This window comes from Cucumis melo, chromosome 6 (genome assembly GCF_025177605.1).
Source record: "Cucumis melo cultivar AY chromosome 6, USDA_Cmelo_AY_1.0, whole genome shotgun sequence".
NCBI classification, from domain to species: Eukaryota; Viridiplantae; Streptophyta; class Magnoliopsida; order Cucurbitales; family Cucurbitaceae; genus Cucumis; species Cucumis melo.
The window spans coordinates 7,744,803-7,771,230 of record NC_066862.1 but is presented as its reverse complement, the minus strand read 5'-3'; the positions used below and the strand labels follow the sequence as shown (position 1 = coordinate 7,771,230).

Below are 26,428 nucleotides of genomic sequence, written 5' to 3'. Positions count from 1 at the left end.
TTTCACTTTTCACTCCTCCCTCTCACTTTGCCTCCTCTCTCTCCATTTCCATTTTCCACCCACTTTAAAGCTAAGCTTCTTCTTTCTCTCCAACTCTCCGGCGCCTCCCATGGCCATCTTCAAATCCATCTTTCTTCCTTTTCTTTTTCTCTTCCTTCCTTTTCTTTCCGCTGATTTTGTTCCCTCTGACATTTACCTTCTCAGCTGCGGCTCATCTTCCAATTCCTCTTTCTTTAATCGCATCTTCGTCGGCGATTCATTGAAACCCGCCTCCGACTTTCTCGCCGCCGGTAAATCGGTGGTGGTTTCTGATCGAAACCCACCTCAGGATTCTCCTTCTTTGTATCACACAGCCAGAGTTTTCACCAGGGTCTCAAGCTACAAGTTCAACATCAAGAAGAACGGTACTCACTTGCTACGGTTTCATCTTTCGCCATTTTCGTCGACGGGATTCGCTTTACATTCTGCAAATTTTACTATTTCGGCTAATGGGGTTTTTCTTTCTAGTATTTCTCACGTTAACGATTCTGTAATTAAAGAGTTTATGGTGAGAATTGACACCAACGTGCTTGAAATCGAGTTCCAACCAGCTTCGAGTTCGGGTTTTGGATTCGCGAATGCAATCGAGGTATTTTCAGCTCCTAAAGAGCTCATTACCGATAATGGAGCTAAGCTTGTGGATTCTAATGGAGGTCGAGAATATTACAAACTCACATCGCAAATTTTGGAAACCAAATACAGAATTAACGTTGGGGGTCCCAAATTGACTCCATTCAACGACACTTTATGGAGAACTTGGGTGCCCGATGAGCCTTATCTGGCTTTAAAGTCGGCGGCAAAGCTCGCTGCAACTTTTCACACTCCGAACTATGAGGCCGGCGGCGCAAGCAGGGAGGTCGCGCCGGACATCGTTTATATGACGGCGCGGCAGATGAACAAGGACCACTCAATTTCGGGTGCAAAATTTAACCTCACCTGGAACTTTCCATTGGATTCTAATGGCGTGAATCACTTGGTTCGCTTGCATTTCTGCGATATTGTTAGTTCCGCTCTTAATCAATTATATTTCAATGTGTATATCAATGGCTATCCTGCATACAGGGACTTGGATTTGTCATCTTTTTCCCTTCAGCTTTCAACTCCCTTTTATATTGATTTCATTGTGGATTCTGGTAGTTCTGGGGATATTCAAATTAGTGTTGGACCGTCTGATCTAAGCAGTTCTTTGAGATATAATGCGATCTTAAATGGAGCAGAGATCATGGAAATGGTGAACGCTAAGGATATGTTTACAGAAACTGAGAAAAGGAAAAGAAATTTGTGGGTTATTGTAGGTCCTGTTGTTGGTGGATTTATTGGTTTATGTTTGATTGTTGCTGCAATTCTTGCTTTCGGATGCAAGAGGAGGAAGAAACCGAAGCCAAGGCGGGCAGAGAGCGCAGGCTGGACTTCAGTTCAAGCGTATGGAGGAGGCAGTTCTGATAGTAAATTATCAAGAGGATCAACTCTTGCATCTTTTGGGCCAAATGGATACCACAGCTTGAAGATCCCCTTCAGTGAAATTCAGTCAGCAACAAACAATTTCGACAAGAGTTTGATCATTGGTTCGGGGGGATTTGGGATGGTTTACAAAGGGGTTCTTCGGGACAATATAAAGGTTGCTGTGAAGAGAGGTGTGCCGGGATCACGGCAGGGCCTTCCTGAATTCCACACAGAGATTGCTATCTTGTCAAAGATTCGACATCACCATCTTGTTTCGCTTGTTGGATACTGTGAAGAACAGTCAGAAATGATACTGGTTTATGAATATATGGAGAAAGGTCCCTTGAAAAAACAGTTGTATGGCTCGGTTGTGTCACCATTGTCGTGGAAACAACGGCTCGAAATCTGCATTGGTGCAGCTAGAGGTCTTCACTACCTCCACACTGGTTTTGCACAGGGAATCATCCACCGCGATATCAAGTCGACCAACATTTTGCTGGATGAGAATTATGTTGCTAAAGTTGCTGATTTTGGTCTTTCGAGATCAGGGCCTCGTCTTGATGAGACACATGTTAGTACTGGAGTAAAAGGCAGCTTTGGGTATCTAGATCCCGAGTACTTTCGAAGACAACAACTCACTGATAAGTCAGACGTGTATTCATTTGGAGTAGTACTCTTTGAAGTTCTTTGTGCTAGGCCTGCTGTTGATCCATTGCTCGCTAGGGAACAAGTAAATCTCGCCGAGTGGGCACTGCATTGGCAACGAAAAGGGATGCTTGAAAAGATTGTGGATCCACATTTGGTCGGGCAAATTAATCCAAATTCATTAAAGAAATATGGAGAAACAGCAGAAAAATGTTTGGCTGACTATGGTATTGACAGGCCAACAATGGGGGATGTCTTATGGAACTTGGAATATGTTCTTCAACTACAAATCGGGCCATCAAACGAACCATCGGAACCTGTGGACATCGACGACTCCGATTTTCCAACATCCACAGCTATTCATCCAAGCAACATGAGGAGACATTCAGATGAAGGTACTGATAATTTTTCAGACATAAGTACAACCAAAGTTTTCTCACAGTTGCTTACTAATGATGGAAGATAGCTTATTAGCTTTATGATGGGTTCTAAAAAACAGAAGAAGCTTCCAAAATTACAATCTCAATAGTTATGTTCCTTCACTTACAACATATTCAGAAATAGGGTACTTACATTATACTGTAGAAAACTTACATCCAAGCCTTCTTACTATGTTCTTCTCAAGATCATACATTTCTTTTTTTTTTTTTTTTTTTTTTTTTTTTGCCATAATGTTGTGAATTCTAGAGTATTGTAAAGTTATCTCAAATTTAACGGGAAATTATAATTTATAACTTAAACCCTCTTTTCTTTTTCTTTTCCTTTTAGTTTAATTATGGATTTATCTAGTTGATGATTTGATTTCTATTTTATGTTTTTAGATTTATTGAGTTAAGCAAAGTTGTGTTTTTCAAACCACTCAAATTCTATTTTCAAAACCGTTTTCTAATTATGTTATCTCGTACATTTTAAAACAACATTTTTACGTTTTTTTTAGTGAATTTTAAATTTTAACTGCATAGTTATATTAGAAAAATAATTAAAACATTTATAGATATAATAATTCATCTTATAAGCTCAACTTTTTAAAGATTATAATACTTGTGTAATTTATTATAAATTATGTAATATTGCCAAACGATAATTAAACCACTGTTTAATCTAAAATATTAATAATTTGTTCTCAACTAATATTATAGCGTCTATGTATTTAAAGAACCTTTATTTTCTTCCTACTTATATGTTTTTTGGTTTCGTTACCTATTATTTTTTTAAAAAAAAAAAAGTAGAATTCAAGCACTTCCTTATTACATATATTATCAAACAGAGTTTGAAATTATTCTGCTTAGTGTTGCTAAACCACTGTGTGAATGCATATCTTGCCTTTTCTTTTAAAAAAAAAAAAGAAAGAAAGAAAGAAAGAAAGAAAATTTAAGTTTTAGATTTTTATGATCAATTTCTCAATCCAAAATTATTCAAAAAGAAAAATCTCGATCCAAAGCTACATGTCGGGTTAATTAAGTGGAGTGTTCTACATGTCGTTTGTGGGAGATGAAAAGAGAAACTTGGAGTGGGTATGAGAAGGTGGCCTCTTTCTTTATCTTTTCTTTTCTGTTGGGAATCTTTTGGTTTTGACCCAAAGTTGATGTTACTTCTATCCATACTTATAACTCTTTTTTATAAACTTCTACATTTATAATTTATATGTAATCAATTAAAATACATTACTATTTATACCTAGGATGATATAAGTAAAATGTGATATAACAAATGGATTCGTGTAGTAGTTTATCTTTGTCTATTACAGTACATATAAAAGGTAATATTTTTCTATGTTTCGTAAAATCTTTTTATTCATTTTTTTATATTTGAAAATAACACTATATTCCAAGTGATAAAATCAATCTTTCACGAGACCTAAATTAATGAGTAAATTTATCTTTTTTACCATTTTTTTTTTCTCGTTAAATTTAGTCAAAAGACAACTAGTATGTCATCCAATATCTTATTTGATTTAAATTCTATTTTGGGTTTTATTTAGGTTTGAACTTCTTAAAATACAATTTTGGTTCTTGCGATTATTTTTTTTTTCTAATATCTACGCACCTAATGATTTGTCTCTAAGTTATATGGTTTGAGATTTTGCTCGTACTAACACGGGTAAAGTTATAATAATAGTTTGTTAAAGTTAGAGACAAAGGTAAAGACTAAAATGATTTATTTTTTATAAAGCTCAAGTGGCGTTTGAGACACAAACTATCTTAAGATTTTAATAACCACCTTTTGTCTACACTATTTCAATTTTCATTTACTACAATATTTACTATTTGTTACCGTTCTTATTATTTTGCATTTATCATTTTTTAATTTTTTCCTACAGGATTTACTATTTCTTTTTAAACTAAAATAATTTATACCTCAAACATATACTGTTACAATTCAAACTAAAATAATCTATATTTCAAACACAAATTATTATAATCTAACTCTAATAATTTAGGACTACAATAACCAACTCCTATTTCTAAATGTCCTTTATAGACTTAAGTATATATTAGAGACTAAAATAGAACAAATTTAAAATTTTAAAGATTAATGTAGGATTTAAGCTATATGATTTATTTATAATAGTTTTAGTAGAAACAAAGATTACTAAATTTGAAGATATGTACTCATAAACTTGAATGATGTGGATAATATCTTATCTTTGCAAATATATATAAAAAAAAGAATTGATATACTATCTTAGTTATGTGATTTGCAAGATGGACTCCTCCTTGTCCTTTGGGGAAAATGCCAAAAAGTTTTCAACCTTTTTCCAAATTGGAGAAACAGTTGTCAATCTTTTCATTCATTGTGGGCTTAGCTTAGCACACATAAAAGATAAATGAAAGAAAAGTATTTTGAGATATGAAAGTTTTCTTTTAGTATAACCATTATGTTTGGAAATACATACAATCTTTTAACTTCAAACATTACTGTACACGTTTAATGGATATATTCATTTTAACATTATATCTTTATAATTTATTTATTACTTTAATAAAAATTATATAAATTCTAACTAATAATAATTGTAATTACGTTGTAAAAAATAATATTAAATTTTTATAAACTTTAAAAATGCATCATTCAAATTAAAATTGTAGTAATTATAGAGATTGGATCGTATATGATAACATTGAATGTTATAATTTTTACATTTATATAAATTTGAAAGGTTACGTATGTATATATTAAAAATATGCCAAAATTATATATTTATATATTAAAAAGCGGATATTTAATATAATTATTATGTAACAAAATTAAAGAGCCAACACGTTGTCTTTCATCTAGAGCAGGAACAGATTTATTAAGGGGTCAGTGGGACACGTGCCCCCTCACATTACCGGTTTTTGTATTTTAATATTAACTTTGAGATGGCAAATTACCATATATACAAAATAATACTTAATTTTATATAAAACAAGGTTGTAGTGTAGTGGTTGTGCCCCTTTGTAAATTTTAGTATTTGTGTTTATTATATAGTACCTTGTTATATAATTTTTTTGGACCCGTCACTGGACTAGAGCATAATTACCTAGTTGATTTAATTGGATATACATCAAGATTATTGCACCACATTGGAGGAAATTTACATCATTGATTTTGACCAACTACGAAAGTCAAAATTAACTCATAAAAAATAATTACAAAATTATTTTAAATAACAAAACCTCTAAAAGTATTTATAAATATGGTAAAATATCAAGATCTATGACGAGAATCTAAAACAAATATGTGGGAAGGTTAATTATTCTCCATCTTTCATAGGATAGTACTATATGTCAAATTGTTTTTACTATGCCCACGAAGCATGCCTTGAGAGATAGATTGTTCATTGATATTGTCTCCTATATATAGGTAGGTTATTGGTCCAACATGCCTTTGAATTCAGTTGAAAATGGCATCGGCTCTTTCTTTCCTTTACCTTAGCGTGTTTAGACTTAGGTAGAGATACAAATATGACATTGGATGGGGTCATATAGGAAAAGAATGCTCTTATAATTGGGATCAAGAAGAGAATTGTTTTGTATAATTCTAACAATTTTTCACATAGTAAATTTCTTTCTAGCGAGTTATGGTTTTTCTTTGAGTTGGGAGTTTTATAGGTAAATTCTTGTGTTTTTCACTTTCGTTTTTTTTTTTTTTTTTTTTTTAATTTCTCTATTATTATACTACTTATTTTCTACGATAGAAGTGAGAACATATTGAACCCGTAACAAACACTATTGATCGTTAAGCCTTTATACTATGTTGCTTTGTATTTTGATTCTAAAGATTTAAGCCACTAATTACTTGATCTTACATATACTATAACCGACTTTCTTAGATTAAAGACATGAACAGATAAAAAGGAAAGACAAACAAAAAAAACTATGACATTTACACTAGTTTATATGATGTCACGCTTTTATTTTATATTTTTATCGATTTTTGTTCTTCCACAAATTTTTTGTTATGAAATCAACATTCAAAGAAAAATATAAACCGTACAATAATAGAAAAATCAACACAAACTCTAAATATGGATAGGGCCTTTTGATCTTTTCAATATATTTTAATGCCACGGTATATTTCATTTTCTAATTTTTCCCTTTAAGAAAAAAGTTAATAGAATTATTGATAAATAAATTACAACTGAACTTAATGCCACATTTTGATAGTTAAAATAAATTTAGACTATTCATATTATAAAAATTTGCTTCTTTAGGTGCCATAATAGTTGACGAAGCACACCACAACAAATTGATTTGTTCATTTTCTTAAAGATTTATAATCTTAATCCACATCCCCATATTTTCTTTAAATTTTAATTGTTCTTAAAACACATGTAATTATAATTTTCCACAAATATTCAACATCCACATATTTCTTTTAAAATTAAAACCTCACCCACTCTCTTCCTATCCATATTTTAAATCTTGGTTTTAAATGATTTTTTAATGAAATTTTAGAGTGTCAATTGCTACCTATGTTGAAATTTCAATAAATCAACTAAAAAAATTGATAAACAAAATGTTTTTTACAAAAATATATATAGACTAAAATGAATCGAAATTTAAAATAAATTAACAGAATTAATATTTCAATTTAAATTGTTCTATGTCCTCAATGTTTATTTTTTAATCTTTGTGGATTAATAAAAAAAAATATTTTTAATTGCAAGGAAATTTTATTTTAAATATTAAAACTTATGAAAATAATTACAGGTTAAACGATCGTCTAACCCAAATAATTAAACGATCGTGTACCAAATTGCATTACCAAATATATTACGCTCATTGTTGAAGGGACATTTTTTGTATTTTACACGGTGGGTTCTGTACTTTTTTCATTTTCGGAATTGTTCTATACAGTGTAAATACTTTGCAACTTTTTTATATTTTTGAAAAAACCCCTATAAAAAATGAAACCACTACTTTTCCTTCCAAATCTTCATTTATTATCTATCTTTATTAATAATTTCAAAAACCAAGCAAAAGTTTGAGAACTAAAAATAGTAGCTTTTAAAGAGCTTGTTTTATAAAAGAATTCAACAAATTTACATTAGAAAAAGATGCAAATAATTGTATGAAATAGAGAAAAAATAAATTTAATTTTTTAAAATAAAAAAATAGAAGGTCAAAGAGGGATTTTTTTTTTCAAAAATAGAAAAATGTGCAAAAATGTTTACAACAATTTTGAAAAAGGAAAAACCCACAATACCACAAAGTGAAATAACAAAAATATTCCCACGATTAATCAATCACACATGTGCGGAAAAATTATTTTGTACTCAGTTTAAACAATCTTCTACCTTTTTATCAAGTTTAAACGATCTTGTACTCAGTCAAAGCGATTTTGTACGAAATATAAACGATTTTGTACCAAGTTTAAACGATCTTATACTCTTATACCAAGTCTAAACGATTTTGTATCTTTGTACCTAATCTAAACGATTTTGTACCCTTGTACCTAGTCTAAACAATTTATCCTTGTACCTAGTCTAAACGATTTTGTACCAAATCTAAACGATCTATTATTGATAGTGGTCTATCTCTATCTATTTGAGATAGACAACTAATTGTTCAAATATTTGATCATGTACCAATATCGTTTAAATTAAATTATTTCTTATTTTTTATGATAATAAATAATTACTGCATTATATAGTTTTGAACTTATAATAGTTTGAATCTATAATTATTACATTAAAAAATTCAAAGGAAATACTCATATCGAATACAGTCTTCACTAGTAGTTGTATATAGGAGGGATGAATATTAAATTAAATTATTGTTTCATATATTATACAAGTATCTGTTTCACGTATAGTGATCACGTTTTAATTTGATGTATTGGTCGAGTATTACGAAAATATGGTAGACTAGGACGAAGAAATAAAATGTATATGACATAATCTCATGAATCTAATGTTAGGAAGCCAAGATTAGTTATTCTAAAGTAATTTAGACAATAAAGATGTTAAAATTTTTGTTTGATTGTCTTCCGATGAATCTTCTATTTTGGTTTTTCTTAATTCTGTTGATTGGCAAAATTAAAGATAGACCGATTTTAGGGAAGGTTGAGATTTGAATATAAACTTAACTATTTGCATTATATTTGCCATAATTTTAGGAAATGGTCGATATTTGAAATTTGAATCCTTTAAATGATTTTCGATTACTTTTTTAATGTTTTTGCTAATAGTTAATTATTGCATTATCTTTGCCATTACTTTCGAATGATACATTCCAAAATTTCAACCATGAAGATTTGAATCATTTTTTTCGTTAATTTCTTTTTTTTTATGATAATAAACTATTATTGCATTATTTAGTTTTTGATCTATATTAGTTCAAATACATAATTATTGCATTAAAAAATTAAATAATTGGGGTTATGGTTCATTAATTTGAAGGTAAAAATCAAAATAATTAAGGGATATTGAAACCAATTGAATACGTTTAGGGATCTATCAAAGAATATAATAATTTTTTGATTTAGTTAATAATTATCATAAGTGAGCGTGTTTACAAATACACTATAATCGGACATGTGATATTTTATTTGATTTATCGATCTCATTAAATATACTATATTTGAATCTGGGCAGTTCTCATCCGTTGAGGGGCAATTTGGAACCTAGTGGGAAACTATTTCACTTAGTTTTGCCATAAATAAAAAAAATAACATTTGCTATTTTTCTATTTTCCATTCTTATATTTGCCATTAGCACGAATTTCCCTAAATTTCATGCCTTTAGATGGGCTTCAGTCAATTTGCATGTTGAGCTTGGACTTGGGTCCATTTGCTTGGTGGGCTCAAACCCACTTGTTTTGCGGCTCGAGCCTATTATTTGTTTGGCCCAATTTTTCATTTGGGGCTTGAATTGCATTGCATATGAGAAAACTTAGCTACCCAAATACAATTAAAGATATAACTGATCAAAATTTTTTGTTTAACAATGAGATCAAATGAAAAAGAAGAAAGAAATTCTTGAAGAGGAAAGGAAGAAAAATACGAAGAAGAGAAGAATAAAGAGTAAAAAAGAAGAAGAAAAAGAATGAGAAATGGTAGTAACAATAATCAAAACCAATAAAAACAAATATAGAATTTATAGAAGGGAAGGGAAGGGAAGAGAAAAGTAATGGAAGTGAATGGAATTTTCTTAAATTGATATTAATGAGGTAAATATTTAGTTTATTATATTATGGAAAAGAAAGTATTATTTGAAGGTGTAAAATAAAAAAAAGGAAGTGAAAAAGAAATGGAGAAGAATGAGGAGTGGGGGAGTGAATGGTTAATGAAAGCAATATACCAGACCACGTGGGGACCCACTTGTCCAACTCATTTTCAGACAATGTCCATCATCACCCATCCAGCTTAGCAACCTGCCACCGCACCCACTGCCACGCCACCTGTGCTTTCCTTCCCCCAAGCCCAAATTCGTAATCTTACCAAACTCCTCAATCATTTCGGGTAACAAAAACTTGTAAGCAAAAAACAGCAAAACTTTATCATTTTAATTAAATTCTTTATTTATTATTTTCTTTTTCTTTCCTTTTTCTTTTAAAAATAAAATAAAATAAAATAATTTTAAAAATGCAACCAACCTACAGCTTTCATTCGAATCGGAAATCCAATAGTGTATCTGTGTGTGTATTCGAAAACTCAATCTGAAAATTCCAATTTCCAATTCGCTTTTTTGGAGTTCAAGAAGGAATCAGATACAAAGGTTTTCGATTTTCGAGTCAAGCAAATTTTGAAACATCAACACACACCCACACACCAAATCATCATCATCATCATCATCATCATCATCTTCATCATCATCATAGTGAAGTAAAATAGATGACCGTCGCTGAAAGGTTGTTTTGATTCAATCAAACAATTTCATTCAACTCATTTTCTCCAACTCTCTGAAACATTCATTGCATTCATTGCCGCAATCAAGTTTCAGGTGGGAAAATCGGTCGTAGATTTAGGGTTAGGTTGATTGTTTTTGTTCTCAAATTCTCAAAGAAGAGGAGGAAGAGGAAGAGGAAGACTAGGTTTACGGGTTAGGGTTTTGGTTTTGCGTTTTTCTTGAAAAATGACTGACGTGATACTGCATATATACGACGTTACGAATAGCGGATCAGATAAGACCAATAATACAATTGTTAATATCAACAAGATCTTCAAGGATGGAATTGGTCTAGGCGGTATCTTCCATAGCGCTGTTCAGGTTTCTCCCTTTCTCCTTTGTTTTTCATTTTCCTTTTTTTACGTATTTACATGTTTATGTAGAGTTAGTATTGACTATTTCGATTGTTTTGTAATATTGTTTTCCTTAGATTTTATCTCCGGTATGTTTTTCAGTTTAAGATGAACAATTGGTATCTTCCTTGGTTTACATTGGCGGGAGCATATGCTTAATGATCCAGTAGTATTATTTTGTGTTGCTCTGATTCAGGTTGATATTGTTGTCTTTAGTAGCTTAAGACTTTTGAAAGATTTTGTTCTTTCTATCTTTTCAGTTTGAAATGGTTCTTGTACAGGAGATATTGGACTCTCCCCGGACCTTAAAACTCGATCTATTTGGTTCTTTCTAGATTGTGATATAGGGTCACTAATTTTATCTCTACTTAAGGAATGTGGAATTTTTTGCATTACATTGTCACTTTTCCGCTCATGTTTCAATCCCATTCTGGCCATGGATAATCACAGATTTTACTCTGAAATTCTGCACGGCAATGATAGTTTCCAAGATATTTGTTATTTCGTCTGCTTAACGTCAAACGAACTACAAGGCTGATGAAGCTTTCAGTTTCATTGTGTTGCTCACTGTGAATCATATTTTCCTACCCATAACTCCCCTACATAGAATTGTGTTTCTAAAGATTGAACAAAGTGTTGGATTAATTGTGTTATGCACTACAGGTTTATGGAGATGATGAATGGTCCTTCGGGTTTTGTGAGCAAGGAACTGGAGTTTTCAGTTGCCCCTCTGGACAGAATCCAATGTACACATATCGTGAAAGTATTAACCTTGGTAGAACAAACTGTTCAATTTTCAAGGTGAACCAGATTTTAAGAGAGCTTAGTAGAGAGTGGCCTGGAAGTTCTTATGACTTACTATCAAGGAACTGTAACCACTTTTGTGATCAGTTCTGTGAGATGCTTAATGTATCAAAGCTTCCAGGTAATGTTGTTGGAGTTCATACCATTATGATCTGTAATCATAAATCATAAGATCTTTGTTTTTGAGACAATTTCTCTGTGCATTAATGTTAATCATAAGATCTGTAATTATGATGTTTTACGGAGATAAACTCAGAAATACTCTTAAACCTATTACTCTATTAGATTTGCTTAATTTATGTTAACATGTTAGCCTTCCCACATTGGCCACTTAGTATATATCTGCTTCACCATGGTTTTAATATAATGTTTATATTGGTTCTACCTTTAAATGGAATCATTTATGATGAAGAGTGGCCTCTATTGGTCTAAAAAGCTCACTGAGTATGTATATCATTGGTCTCTTTGAGATATTGAGGCACACACTTAGGACCAACCTAGTCTTAGGTTCAATTCTGCAGCACTGCAAACAGAACATTTTGAAGGCTCACAGAATCATAAAACATGCTACAATTTTATATCCTGTGGGGATCATGACTCATAACTAAGTTTAGGGCCTATTTGAAGTATAGTTCTTATCAAATACATCTTCATTTTCTTGATATTTCATTTCTCTCTTTTAACATTAGTTTTAATTTATCACATAAACTCTTCTCTTCTCTTTTCTTCTGTGTCATAACTGATTTTAGGGCCTAGTTGTTACCTTTTTCTATTATTTTCATCTCCTCCTGACAATTGCTCGCCATTGATTTTCTTTTTCTATATTTTCCATATTTTTGTCTTTAATCTTTGTAATAAGCGGTGAAAGGTGTGAAAATAGTGTGAAATTTCAAGGATGTACTGGTTGTTTGATTAAGAAATATATTTGATCAAGATCTGAACTTGACAGTGAAGTCATAGGATATAATAGTGGAGGTAGACTTGTAGAGACTATTTATTTCTAGTTGAGATATTAGTTGCAAATATTTCGCAATAGTTCATCTGAACACTGATGGGGAAGAATTGTGGGTGTGTTGGGGAGGACTTTTTTTTCCTCTATCTGAACTACAGGATGATGATTATTTTTTCAGAGGAAAACTCTGATGATGTTTATCTTGTTGTAGGTTGGGTTAATCGGTTTGCCAATGCTGGTGATGCTGCATTGGAAGTAGCTGGAAACACTGCAGTTCGTGTAAGATTTTTACTTCATCATATAACCGCATAGCAATTTACATGTCATAATGAGACTCTTCTTTTGACTGAACAATCACGCATCATGTTGCATTTTCTAAGAGAATTTTACCAAAACCTGCATTACCTGGGTCCTTTGCATATTGGCATATTTCAAAATGTTTTCTGCTATGTAATTTGGTCAAATTTTTTGTTACCATTCAACGTCAAATGTCTTAGATCTGTGTGTTTTGGTTTTTAAGATCCTAAAAGCCTTTACAATTTAGTAGAAAATTATAAACCATAAGCAAAGAGCTTGGTAATTATAAAATATATGATGAAATGAACGTGCTTTGTTGCATTTTCCTTGGGGTGATTGCAGTTCAAACAAGCAAAGACAGAGATCATATCGGCCAGCAAAGTTGCATACCGTTTTCTTCTAGGGGCAACGAACAACGTCATATCTTCTCCAGAGTCTACTAGTAATTCAAATAGAGGAGGTACTCCTAGATTTCAAGCTGCATGGTTTAAGAATCTCATCACTACTGGTGCCAAACCATCGAGTAGTTCAGAAATAGGAAATCAAGTTGAAGGTACACAGCAGCAGCAGCAGCAACAAATCAAAGCAAATGAAGAGACACCAATATTGCTCAATTCGCGATCACAACATGATATGTGAAAGTGCATGTTGTTGTTCTGGAATATTGTTAGGTACAAGTGGAAGTCGTGTTGATGAACTTAGGTTTATTTGTTTGATTAAGTGTAAAATTTGATTTTTATTACTGGAAAAATATATTGATTTGTGTGCGTTTAGGGCACTGTCCCTTTGTTTTGCATCCGATGGTACTCTGCAGAATCCTACAAAGTCATTGCATAGGAAGTGGGCGAAAAGGTGTAAGGTTTGATCTTTTTCTATATAGAATTAGATAATGCGACCATTTCATGGTTTGTCTATTTTGCTTGAAGGTTCTGTTTCTAAGGTGTAGCTTTGTGATTTACACACCATTTTTGTACTGACCAATAATGCTTTTCGGTTAAAATATTGCCTGAGATCGAAATATCGACAAAATTTTGATTTATATGGATATTTCTGAAAAAAAAAAAAATAAACGTAGGAACAAAATTTAAATCATTAAATATACATTTTATATTATTAGACAAGTCAACATGATATCATCTATTTTTAATTTATATATTAGAGTAGTTTTATTTTAATAGTGAGAAAATACAACGGATGACGATTTATTGGAAAAACAAAGTTGATCTCATATGGTGTTCTTCCTTAACTTGGGCTTAGAGGATGGTAAATTTGACGATAAAAAGTCCATCATTGATGTAAATATTGCTACTAAATTCCACATTTTCTTCCAATTTTCAGTAACATTTCGAGTGGATATCTTGAAGATCTCAGAAGAAAACAATTTAGGGCCTTAAATAAATGACTGATCTACGCGGAGCAATAACTAAAATGAGCAAAGAATCCCATCCCAAGCAGCAAAGGCAATAAAGTTAAAAGTCATTGAAGCATTCATAACATTTCTATAATACAAATTCATATAAAACACAATTCAACAAGCCACAGGACTAAGTAACAATGATCTCAGTAAACAGGCTTGGCAAGAATGCATTAACTGCTGCTGGTCATGCCCTTAGAGCACGCACCAACACATGAACTGCACAAGGTTGGATTTGAAAAGCTTACGGTCTATAAGAACGACTCTGGGTACAAGATAACTTACAACATCCCCACAAAAACAGACAAATCTCCCGGGTAAACAGCAGGATTCAGGTCGACAATGAAGAGGCAAACAATTCTGCAAAACATGTACCAACCGAACTACTACCATTTCAAATGGTTTGGAGTAAATTACATACTCCTTCGCATTCGGTTAAGGACGTTGATTTCTTCATCCCCATCTACTGTTATCTGAAGTGATGAGACAGCCTGTGCCGCAATAATACCAGCAGAAATCTCGCTAACAGCACTGTCAACTTGCTCAAAACATAATGTGCGGTGATCTTCAGCATACGGTCCAGCTGAAACTGACCAGTAGTCATTCCTAAAACCATGCCACATTGATTCAAATCTATCGATATTAGAGGTCCAACCGGTCCCTTCAACGGAACATCTCCCAAACTCCTGCACTGGTATGCCAGGTCTTGTAACATTCATTACGTGGTCGAACTGCCCAGGGCAATCCCAAGGGTTGAGACCATCGTTCTTAAGAAGAATCTTGTATGAGTCATCCGAATCTTCACCAATCAGGACATGCAAAGCAACAGCTTCAGCAATGGCAGCACCTTCTTCATCTAGCCTTTGTTGCTCTTCCTTCTTCATTTGTTTTTTCTTTTCAAGTTCAGATATAATAGCTGCTGAAGTGGCAAGGGCTTTTTCTAATCGCCTTTTTTTCTTTTCGGCTTGTTTCTGACGATCCAACTCATCCTTCACCTGCTTCTTTTTTGCTTTCTTCACCATAGGTTGTCCTTTATTACCCATACTAGCCACAAAACTAGCCATATCTAACTAATCTTTTCAATCTCTTTTTTCAAAGAACTAGTTGTAAGTATTATATATATCCTCGTAATTGTTTTTCCATCCTTTCATCATGATACTGTAAATCTATAGTGGATCACTTTATTAAAATCTACTATATTATTTTACTACTATCCTAAACACTACACCCACTCAGGTCTGTAGGAATACCTCATTTTCCTGACAATGCAATCCCAAACAGAGACAACAGGTGACAACAGAAGAGCATACTTGTAAGAAGTCATAGAACCACCTCTCGGCACCAGTCTTCCTAGTTTTCCAGAACCTTTCCACTTATCCATTTTGTGCATATCAAATGAACCAAGAGATGCTTTATTAAATTCCAATGGTAGCGGAAAAACCCTAAACTGTCTAAAATCTTGAAACTCACATGAGCCCTTCCCTGATGACTGCGGATTGAATAGAACAAACCAGTCAATAAACTTCATTAGAGAAATGAAAAAACACAAAAAATTGCTTGTTATAAGCTCATTCAACAGCTAACTGGACAAACGTACTTGGAACATACCTTATGTGGATACTATAAAGAAAAAATAGTGCAAATTTTTGGTGAAATGATAGGAAGGAATGTTCAATAGCACTAAAAGCATATACTGCATATATAGCAATTATAGAATTGCATAGAGATTGACCGTGTGAGGCAGCCTCACAACTTAAGTTTGTGGTCCCAACCTTGCACTCTCATTCTCTTCTTTTTGCATGAAAATTCACTACCATCATCCATTATACACATATACCATACCACATGTGGTGACAATTTACACCCATGTCCCATCACCATCTAACTATGTATTTTGAACTAAACTAGTAGTAAACAAATTAGCTTTAGGTTCTGCATCTTATTGAGACTCAAGTACTCTATAGTTTATACCCATGAACAAAGGAAACATAGACGACCATCAATTCAAATTTGACTGAGACTTTGCACCCAACACCACTTGCAGTTCAACTGCTACCTATTTATGAATTGACTAAAAGCAATTGAATTAGTCTTAGGTACAACACTCTGATCAAACCATCAATTTGGGCAGGCATTAAACTAAACATGTTAGAAACCAGCAACCAAGTCTAGAAACTAAGCAATTGACAACGAGTCATTCATAGTGAGTAATGACCTCCATCAAATATAAAAACGTGAATTTTAGAACTTCTTAAACTACTCCCATAGACATTAACACCAAACCCGAATATACAGTATTCAAAATGAGGATTAAAAAACAAAACCAAGATAATTCAATCCTAATTCATCATCGTGTAAGAAATTATACACAAATTTCAAAACTTAAAAATAGATTGGGGGTTCAATCACATCTCTCTTGCCCGCTCCACTAAATTATAGTCCGGAATACCCAGATCACAGATTTTTAAAACCATTTGTTGGGCGAAGAAGTAGCAGCATAGGGAAAACGGCAACAAAATCACAGAAAAATAGATGAAAATGAATAAAACCTAAAGCATATAAGCATATAAAACACGAGTAGCAAACTAAGGATGCAATACCGGGTCATAGAAATTTGGGGATCGGATCCTGTAGCGTTGAATTCAGAAGCGATCCATAAACGTAGTGAAGAGAAGGAAAGGGAAATAGGGGAAACAACAAAGGAGTTGGAGAAGTAAAGTCGTGCAGAAGGTACATATGTGTGAGGAATACGATAAATATTGAAATTGAGGAAGAAATAAGTGAGAAAAGAGAAGCGAAACCTTTCAGAATGGTGGAAAATAGAAAGAGGTCCCCATCTCCATTATCGCGATCTACGAAGTGAAAACCCCAAGAAATTTAGGGTTCAGATTTTGCCGATTTCGGATCCACAGAGAGAGAGAGAGAGAGAAAGGGAAAGAGAAAAAATTGAGAAACGGAGTTATGTCGGAGAAATAGTAAAATACAAAAGAAAGAGAGAAAAAAAAAACTGACTTTGGTGAGAAGTGAAGATAATTCTTCACACACGAATCGAAATCCACCACGTGGCATGTAATGGCTGGCGTTGATGTAAAAGTTTGGACCATCTAAAATTATCTGGCTGACACCTTCTTGCCGGCTCGGCTCCAATCGGCTGCCCCACTTCCCTTCTTTCTTTCTTTCTTTCTTTCTTTCTTTTTCTTACGATTTTTCTCTCATGAATGAATAATAATTACACAAAATATTGTAATTTAGTAATCTACTAATATATTGATTTTCTTTTAAAGCAAATATATTGACTTCCTACCGTTTAATATGATATTTTGTTTGTCTTGTAATACGAGAAAAATTAACTATACTCCTTAGACCGATAATTTGTCAAAAAAAGAAAAAAAAGACATTAAGCGTACCAAAAAAGAAAAAAAAAAGGCATGAGTCAAAGCATTGGAACACAACTACCTTATCCGATCATTCTGTTTTTCTTTTTCTTTTAAACACTTCTAAATATGCTTGAATTTCTTAAAACTTAAACACTTAAACTTATATAGACGTAGAAATTGTAACAAAGGTATAGATTTGGATATTCAATTTACCATTTGGAGGTTCAATTTCAATCATTATATTATAGTAAGTTTGAGAGTCAAATTTTGATACAAGTGAAGATCTTTGGGTCTAACTTTTACAATTGAAAATTCCAGGAATAGTAATTACAACCATCATTATAGTTTAGGGTGATTTCTATAAGTTGGTTTTGTGGAACAACCAAGTTTTGCTTTTATCATAACCAAATAACAAAAAAAATTGACCTATTTTTAGAATATACGTATACATACACATTTATATATATTGAAACATGAGAATAAATCCAAGGTGAATAAGACATGACCTTTTTTTCTCTTTATCCTTTAATCTCATTCGGCCAATATATATAGATCTCAAAGTGCTCACTCATGGTAAGTAGCAAATGTAGGCTTTGCCTTAAAGGAACCATAAATGATAGTTTTGATATTCTATGAAGCAAGAAGTGACGTGATTCTTCCCCACTCTTTGAGTTGAGAATATAATGACACAAATCTTGGTAGGAGAACAACAATAATAATAAGAGTCTTTTTTTTATTGTGCTTCAAAGACAATTCAGGTTCTATTAGAAAAATTGCTATTTTTACCCAAATATTTTTCCATTCAAAAGTAATCTCATTTTTAAAATCTATTTTTTTCTATCATATTTTCAAAATTTTCACTTTCAGCGGAGGGACCTACGAAGTGAATGTACGAGTTTGACCCTCAAATAAATTCAAATGGCTTTACCGCTTCTCGATAAGTTATGGTTTCCTTTTCTTCTTGCCATTAAGTTAGTGTTTTCCCACCATTATAGACCATCTCTTCTCTCAAAGGCTCCTCTTTCTTTGTAAAAAAAGACTTCAATTCATATTCTAATAAATATAAAGAAGCATATTTAGAAATACAGTATGTCATGTTATAAACTCAATTCATTTGTTAAAAAACTTAATTTGTATTAGGTAAAGTATTATAAATTATATGATTTTAATGAATGATAATTATATAAATTTTGTTCACATAAATTCATACAAAAAGAACAATAGTTCATTGTAACTAAATATCAAGTAAACTATCGTTAATTGTATGATATACAGTATCAAAGTACATTTTTAAAAAACTATTTGATTTAAAATTCAATTTCTTAATCTACTATCAAACACATATCAAAAAACATGAAAACAACTCTATTTTCGTTGAATCCATCGTTTTCAAATTTTCTACCGAAAAGACCCTAATTATTTGTTCAATTTTCCAGAAACTTTGATTAATGTTCAAAGGAAAATTATTGTCATAAATGATAACTAAATTAGCTTTTTGTTGTCATCATAGGGTAATAGTTGTGAAATTCCAGTTGGTTTGATCATTGATGGAAGCTTCCCATGCATAGTAGAGTAGCTATTCATGGTCTACCTTCCATCTGCACCAATGAAAATCATCATGTTCTTCACCAGCATATTGGGTATTCATCTAGTTTTGTTCCCATTCCATCACAACAAATATGCAACTCAGAATTCCTCAACTGAATTCGCTAACGTTAAAAATAGGTAGACATAAAAAGAACAAGAGAAAAATTTTCAATAAGAGAAATGAAAATCATTTTTGGATATCAACAGCTGGAACTTGAAGCAATCTTCAAGCTAATGATGTTGTAAGGAGAAGTTACTTCTTGTTTACTTCACCTTTAAGAAGTTAAAGACTTGCATCGTGAATTAAACACGACAACTAAGGTTGTGGTCAAAATGCAATAATACCTCATTGCGTAGTCGTTTCCACTAAAGTCTTAATCAGTAGTGCTTGAGATTTCTTAAGTTTTTCTCTAATCATTATCATATAGCTTTGAATTAGATGAAACCAAAATTGGAATCTTTCATGAAATGCTTCAAGCAAGACGCATAATGGCACTATGATCAATCAAAGAAGAAAGGGATCTTCAGAGGTTAGACATTTTGGTAAAATGAAAATGGGGGAGGGTTCCTGAAAAACATTCTTTCTTCCAAATCAAAAGTATCTTGCATGTGTTCCTAAGAAACATTCGAACTTTTGACTTTTGGATTGAGTATGAGTTCCCTTTTCAAAGGCTTGAGCATCAAGGTTAGTCCCTTCTTCTTCCCCTAGAGTCATTCCTTGTATGTTTGCTAGGAGTTACCATGTGCGCTAGGGAGTGCCTGTTTAGGATTTTCTCTCAATTCCTTAGATTTCATATCATTACAACTCATTCAAAGGTTTAAAGCTAGTATTTTTTCATGAACTCAATAAAGGAACATGCTCCATTACTACGGTCATCAATAAGAATTAATAATGAAATAAATAGATTTTGAGCCAAAGAACCAAGCTGGAAAAAGTATTGATATAAATGAGCTTGGTGTTGTGGGATTGAAATACATTTTGTTTGTTGCATTAAATAAGCATTAATAATTTTAGGGGACACTCACTAGGAGAGTTCGTTTAGCTAGATGGTTCAACAGTTCTTCTTTTTATTTTTCTTTTTTCAGTTGTACCGATCCGATCTACGATCTCCTCGGATCTACCACGAACTAAGGCAAAGGCCGCCGGCCGGAAGGAAGACAAAAGAGAAAGCCGGAGAAAGTCAAGGCAAGGGGGAGGATTCCCCCAGAGGAGAAAGACCGACTTCTCAAATTCTTTGAACCGCGGAGTGGGTGATCTTTCGCGGGGCGAAGCGAGGTTCTTTCTTTTCCCGGAATTGCATTATCTGAACCCATGAATTCAGATTCCAAGATTAGGGCGCAGAAGAGGATCTCCGTTCCGCTGCGAGACCACACCCTCCTTTCTTCTCCTCTAGCTCTCTTCTTGCTTTCTTCGCTGCCTATCTGGATTTCTAGCACAAAAATTGTGCCACTTCCAAAATATCACGTCCTAGAATACAAATTCGTGCAGAAATTTAAGTTTACAATAATCGAATAATATATAATGTGTATATATATATGTATAGAACTGTTGTGCTGATACTAGCTGGTAAAGTAAGCAAAGCATACCATTGGTATCAACAGTATCAACCATACGACATTGACACCGAGAAAGGTAGGGCAAAGAATCCTACTCGGACTATTTTAACAGCATATAAGACATTTACAAACCTTGATACCTCCACTTCAAGATTATCAAAGTGAAACCTGTGATTTTGATGAGAAAATTTCTTTGAGATTCTTCTACAACTTTCATTCTCGGACAAAAAATTCTGATAAATAGCAAGACTACAACATACAAATGCAGAGCGATCGAAGAGAATCTGAAAATTTGAAGTTGGAGGCTAAAATGATTCAATAAAACACAGAATTGAAATCTAATTGAGTGGTCCCTACGAAAGGATTGTGGTCAACAAGGCAATTAGATTAGTTAAGTTAGCATCAGGAAAACTGGTGAGAAAGAACAGATAAACAAGTTTAGTGTCATGGTCATAACTTTTCAAGTGTGCAACACCATGATCTTCTCTCGAACATGGCCAACCTAAAGGCTAACTCAAGCCAATACATTCTTTTTCACGAGTCTTTTACTCTGTTGGACCTTAGGCAAGGTTCTTCCATCCTCAACTGAGCTTACTTCTTTTTTTCAGCTCATGACTTGCACTGCACATCCACTCAAACTTGTCGCACACATGAGCATCCTTTTGCTCATTCTCGATCGACCTTGTCTCAACCAAGTGTTCTCAACTTGATGCTTGCAATTTAGCTTGCTCTCGCCAATGTACATTGCCCCTTTCCATACATTTCAATGCTTTCAACCCCTCTTAACTGACTTACTCCATCTTGACCTTGCCTTTACTCTAGGGACTAGGCTAAGGTACTCTCAACAGGTTAAAACATCTTTTCTTTCATCTTAGTTCTCGACCACTGGGTTGTCCCATTTCTCGCATCAAGTCAGGACCTTACAAAGATGAGTCTTGTCTTTCACGGGGTCAATACTACTTTATCAAACTCACTTAAGGCCACCTATCATATCTTGAGTTAGGATTAGGAAGTAGCTAACACCGTGTCTGCCCCTATAGTACATTTGGAACATTTGTTCTATTGCCAAGCTTGAACATGGAAATTGACGATAAGTCACTTGCTTTCATGGAGCGCCCGCTTCAACTCCAATTCTCACAAAATCTAACAAGCTTACATCTCTCACTTCAATGCACTTAACTACAGAGTCATTTGTCCAGAATCTCGATGAAGCCCCAACTTTTGGAGCAATGACTAGGGACCCTATCTGGCCCATATAAGTGTGTTGTTGACCTTTTAAGCCCATGAACTCTTCTGATCCACTCATGCCCTATCTTAGCATTCCAATATACTTCATCATTGGTGTGTTAAACATTGTACCTTCTCCTCGATCACATCACGGTCCTTTCGTCAAGGTACTTGCTTATCTGTTTCGACGAGCTTGGTCATGAGAACGTCATAACAGCTTATATTTGGTTGAGGAAGAAACTAACCTAAAAGAGTACAACACTAAAATGTACTAGAGAGCAAAGAAAACGTTAACTCTGCCTTCACACTTCAGTTGTTATTTGAAGAAACGTTATAACTTGATCCAAATGAGAATAGAAATTAATTTCTCCATATCCATGTAGAAGTAAACAAAGGTGGATCATAGCCAGTAAGCATAAGATCATCGACAAATACAAGAATCATATGAACAGACCCTTAGATATGCAAAATCAACAACGAAATAAATGATTCAGAACACATTCCTATGTAGCCAATCGAAGTGCATACCATGCCAGCAACTTATAGAAGACAAAAACTGTTAGAATTAGCCACACAGATTGCATAACTCCTCACCAAAGTACCGAAGATCTCAATGAGATCCACTCCCAACGAATGGAGGCTCTTACCGCAGGATGGAGCCATCTAAACCTTACAAGTTTCCAAATTGAACGACGATGGACAGCTCTTGTTCGAAATTCTGCTTGAAACTAAGAATTGTTTGAGTTCCGAAAACGCTCGGTTCGGTGAGTAGGAGAAGTGGCACCGGGAAGTGAACGGCAAGCATGGGGGAACGACTTGGTGCCGTCGCCAGAGATTTCAGGCCGAATTTACAAATGGGAAATGGATCGTCAGACAAATTTTCTTCGAGGCCCAAATTTGAATCATAGGGCTTTCAGCCCATAGCGATTTTTCACGTGCCTCGTTTCTAGACGGGGGCGCTTGGGCCCAACTTGGATGGGGCGGAGTGGCCATGTCGGCCTTCAATTATAATTAATTGATATTTGATATTTTTAGTGATTAAATTTACACATATCTACAATAAAATAATAAATCATTTGAAACTTTCATCGTCTTGTTCTATAATTCATTGATCGCAAGATGGAGATCGAACTTCCGATCTTTAGGTAAGAATCTTATTACTATTGAGTTAAGCTCATTTTTTACTAAAAAAATGGATCATTTAGTCTTTAACTTTATAATTTTAAATGCAATATTAATCAAAAGAAAAGTTGTTTTTTATGTAATTTTCTATTAAAGGATTAGGTTTTCATTGTTGCATTATGGACTTCTTGATTACTTAGTAAAGTACAGGGTGTATATATATACATAAGACTACTTTAAGTATAGACAAAAGGATCCTAACAATATTAAACAGCCTGACACAAAATTTATATCCTAAACCTAAACAAATAATAATATTTAATACATTAACATTTCTTCAAACTCAAGGTAGTAGAGTAGAAACCAACTTGAGTTTATAATGTAACTGATTGAAGCAAGTAGAGGAGAGCGCCTTAGTGAAAATGTTTGTTGTTTGTCTGCAATGGATATGGATTAAAGACGGAGGGTGGAACAACTTTGTAGATGATGACAAATAAAAGTGACAATCATTATGTGCTTTGTCCGTTCATGAAGAACATCGTTATGACTATGATTGTCACAATAGAGAAGAGTGGTAGAGTTTTAGGGTGCAGAAGATATCGAAGCCATACAACCTCAAAAATAGCATCGGCAAGAACATTCATTTGTCCCAATATCCAAAAACAATCTTCAAAAGCAACTTTGCCTATATATATATATATATATACACATTCAAAGAACCCATTTGATTCCATACTTCAAAATAAACATTCTAATTCATAACAGACAAATTTTGGATTTTTAACCTATACAATTGTAGTACTAAGATTTTCCTCGTAACTCAACAATGATAATAAATACTAAATCCACTTGAATTCGTTTGACTTTGAACGTAGAAATTTACGTGGAATTTGAGGTATGAGTAAAAAGAAACTGAATTGAGTATTAAAAGACAAGGATGACGTGCACGTTTTCATGAATTCTGTTTTCCCACTAGCAAAAAGGAGAGGTTTTTATCACCACTTATGTGTAGGAAGAAAAAGGCCTAAAAGTGGTGACATGATGAAACCAAAAGCTTTGGAAGCTTTTAATGTGTTTGGTAAAAAATGGGAGACAAGATTGAGCTAAAATGGGACCTATTTTTATTCAAATCATTTCAGGCACTGAACATAGAGTACTATATGGAAAATGGATGGACCCAACATTTTTTTGATTAAATTCAATATGATAATACATACTTTTGAGCAATCTAAGGTCTAGGTCAATATATATCATCTCAACAGTTAATAATTCAATAATAAGTATTAAAAGTCATTCTACTGCAATTATTTTCTTTAAAGTTGACCTAAAAATGTTTTAAAATATTAGATATTATATTAAATTTTTTTGGTTGTTTTGAATTTAAACTCCTATACTGTTATTTTGTCCTCATTTAATATAATATCTAACACAGAATAACATATTACATAAATTTTTTAACAATAACATTTTAACAAATAATAATAATAACAGTGAAAGACCAAATAAACCTTTCTATTTTCTTTTTGACTAGTTACAACTAGCTGATTATAGAGACTAAGACTTGTAATTTATACTTTATAGGAGTATTTTCTAATTGAAAACTGAAATTTGAAAACTAAAAAAATAGTTTCCATAAATTTATTTTGGTTTTTGAAATTTAGTCTAAAGTTTATGAAAATCATGGGTGAGAGAACAAACATAATTTTTAGAAGAGGAAAAAAAGAAAACCAAATGCTTTATAGAAGAACAGTCATTTCTCTGTGTGCTTCATTCTTTGCTTTGAGGTTTATATGTCTTTTATTCACAGAAAAAAAAAAAAGCGTAAGAATTCATTTTGAACTTGGATTTAAGAATTAAGTCTATAGACTATTTATCTCGAAAATTTTTTATTTTTGTTATTTTAGAAAACAAGTTAGATTTCAAAAACTAAAAATATTTCATTTTTTGTTTTAAAAAATTAAACTTACTTCCTTCTTATTTTTCAAAATATAAATAGTCTTACTTATACGTATACTTATATATTTCTCAAGTACATTTGATAACTATTTTATTTATTTGTTGATTTTAAAAATTAATCTTATTTTCTTCAAATGATTTATATCTTTATTGAGTATAAAAGTTGAATTTTTAATGATAGAAACCTTTTAAAAACTATATATTTTTTTTATTTTAAAAATCCATTAATTAGACATTAATTAGTTTTCAAGAATTTGCTTTTAATAAGAATTTAACTGAATATTCAAGTATTTTTTTTTTTTTACGGAATTTAGGATATAACCTAAATTTCAACAACTAAAAACAATTTTATTGTCGAATGATTTTTAAATAATCGCCAAGCTGAATCTAATGTATAAAACATCGATTAACATATTGAAATCAATGGCTGGATCTCATTAAAGAAAAATAGAAGAAGAAGTACCAAAGGAAAATTTGATTTAATTTGAATCTTCTCAGAGTTCTCATCGTCGACACTCTTCTCGACGGTGAACATCATCATAAACGAAACAAACAAAAAACTCACACAAGGGTGTGAACCAAACAAAAGAAAGAAAGGAAGAAGAAGAAGAAGAAAGAAAGAAAGAAACCAACAAATAAAGCAATTAGAATTTGACAAATTGGGTCCTTAATGGAGGAAGAGGATATTATAAAATATCATTTAAAGAATTTGAAAGGACTAGTAGTGCATGAACGAAGCCTCCCACCACACTCCCGACCTTACGGGCTTTCGGTACTAATTAACAGAAATTGGTAAGCAATTTCCGAGGGGCTCCCAAAGGGAGAGTGACAATGGCAAAACGTGGGGTTGGGGAGATTCTAAGAAATTGACACGTAAAAACCCAATACCCCGAATGGAGACAACAATTTTTTTTAGGTTGATGATATGCTAAATGCAATCCGAAAAAGGGCACTTGATGGGGTTGACTCATCCCATCCCTTGCAAGTGCTTTGGTTGGGGACTAATTTTATCAAACAGGTGGAGTGCATTATCGAGAATAGATTTGAGTTTTTTAAGCCTTTTAGGTGTTCGATGAAATTAAAATAATATTGTTTTTAAGAAAAATCTAGAGATGAATTTAAAATAAAGATATCATGATGATCCAATACAGAGATGGAAGGGATAGAAAATCCCACAGAATTTGGTCATTTCTAGATTTCTTAGGCCTTTTATCGAACACATGGCGTGCAATATTTGGTTGAGTTTGTGCACAGCCTTACCCACAAACAAAACACAAAAAC

At 32.8% G+C, this 26,428-nt stretch overlaps 3 protein-coding genes and 1 long non-coding RNA gene across 6 annotated transcripts; 2 read left to right on the top strand and 2 right to left on the bottom strand.

Annotated features, from left to right (window-relative positions):
• LOC103484118 (probable receptor-like protein kinase At5g24010) lies at positions 1-2,831 on the top strand. The gene has a single exon (XM_008441067.3). The coding sequence runs from the start codon at positions 110-112 to the stop codon at positions 2,591-2,593; it is 2,484 nt and encodes an 827-aa protein (XP_008439289.1). The 5' UTR covers positions 1-109; the 3' UTR covers positions 2,594-2,831.
• A 7,275-nt stretch (positions 2,832-10,106) lies between these two features.
• On the top strand, positions 10,107-13,832 carry LOC103484117 (deSI-like protein At4g17486). Its single transcript, XM_008441066.3, has 4 exons — positions 10,107-10,822; positions 11,518-11,779; positions 12,822-12,889; positions 13,250-13,832. Exons 1-4 carry the CDS (start codon positions 10,688-10,690, stop codon positions 13,544-13,546), a joined length of 762 nt encoding a protein of 253 aa, XP_008439288.1. The 5' UTR covers positions 10,107-10,687; the 3' UTR covers positions 13,547-13,832.
• Positions 13,833-14,371: 539 nt separating this feature from the next.
• LOC103484116 (uncharacterized) lies at positions 14,372-17,300 on the bottom strand. 3 transcript variants are annotated; one of them, XM_051086719.1, is made up of 3 exons: positions 17,123-17,297; positions 16,922-16,949; positions 14,372-15,810 (listed from the first exon to the last, which is right to left on the bottom strand). In XM_051086719.1, exon 3 carries the CDS (start codon positions 15,383-15,385, stop codon positions 14,735-14,737), a length of 651 nt encoding a protein of 216 aa, XP_050942676.1. In that variant the 5' UTR covers positions 15,386-15,810; positions 16,922-16,949; positions 17,123-17,297; the 3' UTR covers positions 14,372-14,734. The 3 variants fall into 3 exon arrangements, with proteins under 3 accessions (XP_050942676.1, XP_008439287.2, XP_016899083.2); XM_008441065.3 differs by lacking the exon at positions 16,922-16,949 and having other exon boundaries at positions 17,123-17,300; XM_017043594.2 differs by having other exon boundaries at positions 16,922-17,298.
• Positions 17,301-20,191: 2,891 nt separating this feature from the next.
• On the bottom strand, positions 20,192-23,195 carry LOC127150026 (uncharacterized). Its single transcript, XR_007821958.1, has 2 exons — positions 22,598-23,195; positions 20,192-21,010 (listed from the first exon to the last, which is right to left on the bottom strand). It is a non-coding gene; the product is annotated as an uncharacterized LOC127150026 (long non-coding RNA).
• Positions 23,196-26,428: the final 3,233 nt, after the last annotated feature.